This window comes from Myotis daubentonii, chromosome X (genome assembly GCF_963259705.1).
Source record: "Myotis daubentonii chromosome X, mMyoDau2.1, whole genome shotgun sequence".
NCBI lineage: Eukaryota > Metazoa > Chordata > Mammalia > Chiroptera > Vespertilionidae > Myotis > Myotis daubentonii.
The window spans coordinates 85,294,809-85,297,874 of NC_081861.1; the positions used below are offsets into that span (position 1 = coordinate 85,294,809).

At 39.3% G+C, this 3,066-nt stretch overlaps 1 protein-coding gene across 1 annotated transcript; it reads left to right on the forward strand.

The window, feature by feature from the left end:
• The first annotated feature begins 386 nt into the window (after positions 1-386).
• LOC132225178 (ras-related protein Rap-1b-like) lies at positions 387-2,321 on the forward strand. The gene has a single exon (XM_059680465.1). It carries the CDS (start codon positions 499-501, stop codon positions 1,051-1,053), a length of 555 nt encoding a protein of 184 aa, XP_059536448.1. The 5' UTR covers positions 387-498; the 3' UTR covers positions 1,054-2,321.
• Positions 2,322-3,066: the final 745 nt, after the last annotated feature.

Consider the following 3,066-nt stretch of genomic DNA (forward strand, 5'->3'; position numbering starts at 1 on the left):
ACAGGGAAGGCGTGAATGCCCAATTCCTCACCACACTTTTGTGCCTCCTGCAAAGCCATCTGAAGAGGGGAAAGTGGAACTGGTGCTGCACAAGGCAGCGGAGAGCGGTGGGAACAGCCCCTGCGGCTTCTCTTTTTCTTGCCAAGAAGCTTTAATGTTTCTAAAAAGCGTTCCAACACATCCTTTATATTACTACCCTCTTCAGTTCCAGCAGAAAAATATTCTTCCTCCTCTTCTGCCTGAACAATACCTGTATTATCATCATGACAAAGAGCAGCAGCTTCCTCAAAATCCTCCTCATCTTGAGGAGTAAAATTGTCTTTAAAAGTTACATTATTTCAGAGTCAGGCGTGTAAAGCAGCTGGAGCGGCGGCAGCGCAGGACCACCGTGGCGCCGGGAGCAGCGACCCGAAGGAGGGAGCGCAACGCGTGGGGCGACACTGGCTACGGGGACCCGCTGACAGCGTGAGAGGTACTAGCTTTTGACAGGTTTGCACCATGCGTGAGTATAAGCTAGTCGTTCTTGGCTCAGGAGGCATTGGAAAATCCGCTCCGACTGTACAGTTTGTTCAAGGAATTTTTGTTGAAAAATATGATCCTACTATAGAAGACTCTTATAGAAAGCAAGTTGAAGTAGATGCACAGCAGTGTATGCTTGAAATCTTGGATACTGCAGGAACGGAACAATTTACAGCAATGAGGGATTTGTACATGAAAAATGGACAAGGCTTTGCATTAGTTTATTCCATCACAGCACAGTCCACATTTAATGATTTACAAGATCTGAGAGAACAGATTCTTCGAGTTAAAGACACTGATGATGTTCCAATGATTCTGGTTGGTAATAAGTGTGACTTGGAAGATGAAAGAGTTGTAGGAAAGGAACAAGGTCAAAATCTAGCAAGACAGTGGAACAACTGTGCATTCTTAGAATCCTCTGCAAAATCAAAAATAAATGTTAATGAGATCTTTTATGACCTAGTGCGGCAAATTAACAGAAAAACTCCAGGGCCTGGGAAGGCCCGCAAAAAGTCATCATGTCAACTGCTTTAATATACTAAATGCATTGTAGCTCTGAGCCAGGTCTGAAGAACTGTTGCCTAATTCAACAGTGCCAGCGTTCCAACTTTGTTAAACCTACCAACATCTTAAATGGACTTTCTGTGGTGGTACCCTTTAAGAGGCGGATGAAAGCTACTACATCAGTTTGCACATTCTAATCACTTTCCAGTATCACAAGAGAGATTTTTACTTATATAATAGCCCTAGTGTATGCATCTGGTAAAACCAGAGGCTACAATCCAATATTACTGCTAAGAGACATTTTCACCCACCAATGTTGTACATGTATGAAAATGGTGTACTGTATACTATAACGCGCCCCATACTTTGTTTTGGAGAGTACAATAATGTAAATCCTAAAAGCACCACTATTTTAGCATAATAAAAGAAAGTCCAAAGAGCTCCTATATAGACTACTCCAGATAACTTTGCTTCTTTGATACTTGTAGCTTATTGTAATTTTTTTTAAGAAAATCAAGGTCATTATCATTGTATTATACAAATAAGCGCTTTGATTAACACAGCTGTATAGTTTTTTTAATTTTTAAAAAACCTGTGGAGACAGTGATCTTGTCTTTAAAAATACAATAGTCCCTTCAGTATAATGTCTTAGATTAAAGACGTTGCCTTTAATATCTGTTGGGAAGGAAATGTCCAGATTTTTCAAATCTCTTATTATATGTTTCCTTTTTTGTTTACATAGGGAACAATGTTTATAGTTGTGTGTACAGTGGGGGTCTACAACAAGAAGTGTATATTTTCAAACAATTTTTTAATGATTTAACAATTTTTGTAAATCATTTTCAGGCTTCTGCAGCTGTAGATTCTCACTGTGAATCCCTTGCTTGCTCATGCATAAGTGTATTTGCAATACCAAATATACACGTTTAGTATTTTTGCCTGTTAGTGATTGTTTCACATGTGTAACATTTTGGTTGAGATGTTAAATGGTAGACGAGTACTGTGGATGTGAATGTGGGAAGTAATTTTAATCATGTATAATTGGTCACAAGGCCCAAGTTGCAGTAACTATTGCTGTTTTATTTAACAATGCCTTGTTGCTTTGTATGCATTAATGTTTGGGTGTAAAGATTGTGTGTCTATCCAACAGGGAGCCACAGTATTTAAATTGACCAACCTAATGTTACAACTACTTAGAGGTGGCCAAATGTAAACTAAAATCCTTAATTAAAGTGGTGCAATTTTGTATAACTTAGCATCAGTAGTTCAATAAATTTGGATTGCCATGCAAAAAAAAAGTTACATTATTTATTTTTAATATACTAATTTTAGACCCCTGTTTTGTGCTATCACACTGCTTCTCCTTTTTTTATGGCTTAAGAGATGGTTGATTATGGTCATGCCTGGGATCCAAACAATCCCGTATTAAATTCGATAAGGAAATGCAGACCTCCTTAATGAATTTTAAAAAATTTTGTACATGCTTGTCATTAACCTTAGTTCCTTTACTGTTGAGAATAGACTTTAACATTTGGCCGTAAAGGGCATTTTCTCTAGATTCTAATTGCCCCATGCTTTACTCCCGACTATCAAAAAATTTCTCCTCCCTTACCTTAATGAGTGAACTCTTTATCCTGAGGAGTTCCTCACCTTCGTCTTTCCAAGCCCGACGGAGTTCCTCACCGTCTTTTTCTCAGTTCCTCAGTCCCGTAGCTCAGGCGCCAGATCTGGCAGGGCCAGCCTGACAAGGTTGAGCTGGGCTGAGGCAGGGAGGTGGGAATTGAGAAAAGAAAGAAAGACAGGAAAGCGGGGTCGGGAGGACTCCAGTTCTCTCAATGAACTGAAGCAAGTTTATTAGCCACACAATCTTATTTATACACAACACACTGAATAGGAGGTCTGTCAAGAGGAATGTATTCTTTGTTCCTCTTAATCTCTAAGGGAGAGACACAGCAGAAGGACAAGTTCTCAGCACAGCATATCTCAGTAAATAGTTACAGACTTCTTCGTAAGCTATGAAAGGCTGTTCTCATTCTACAAATG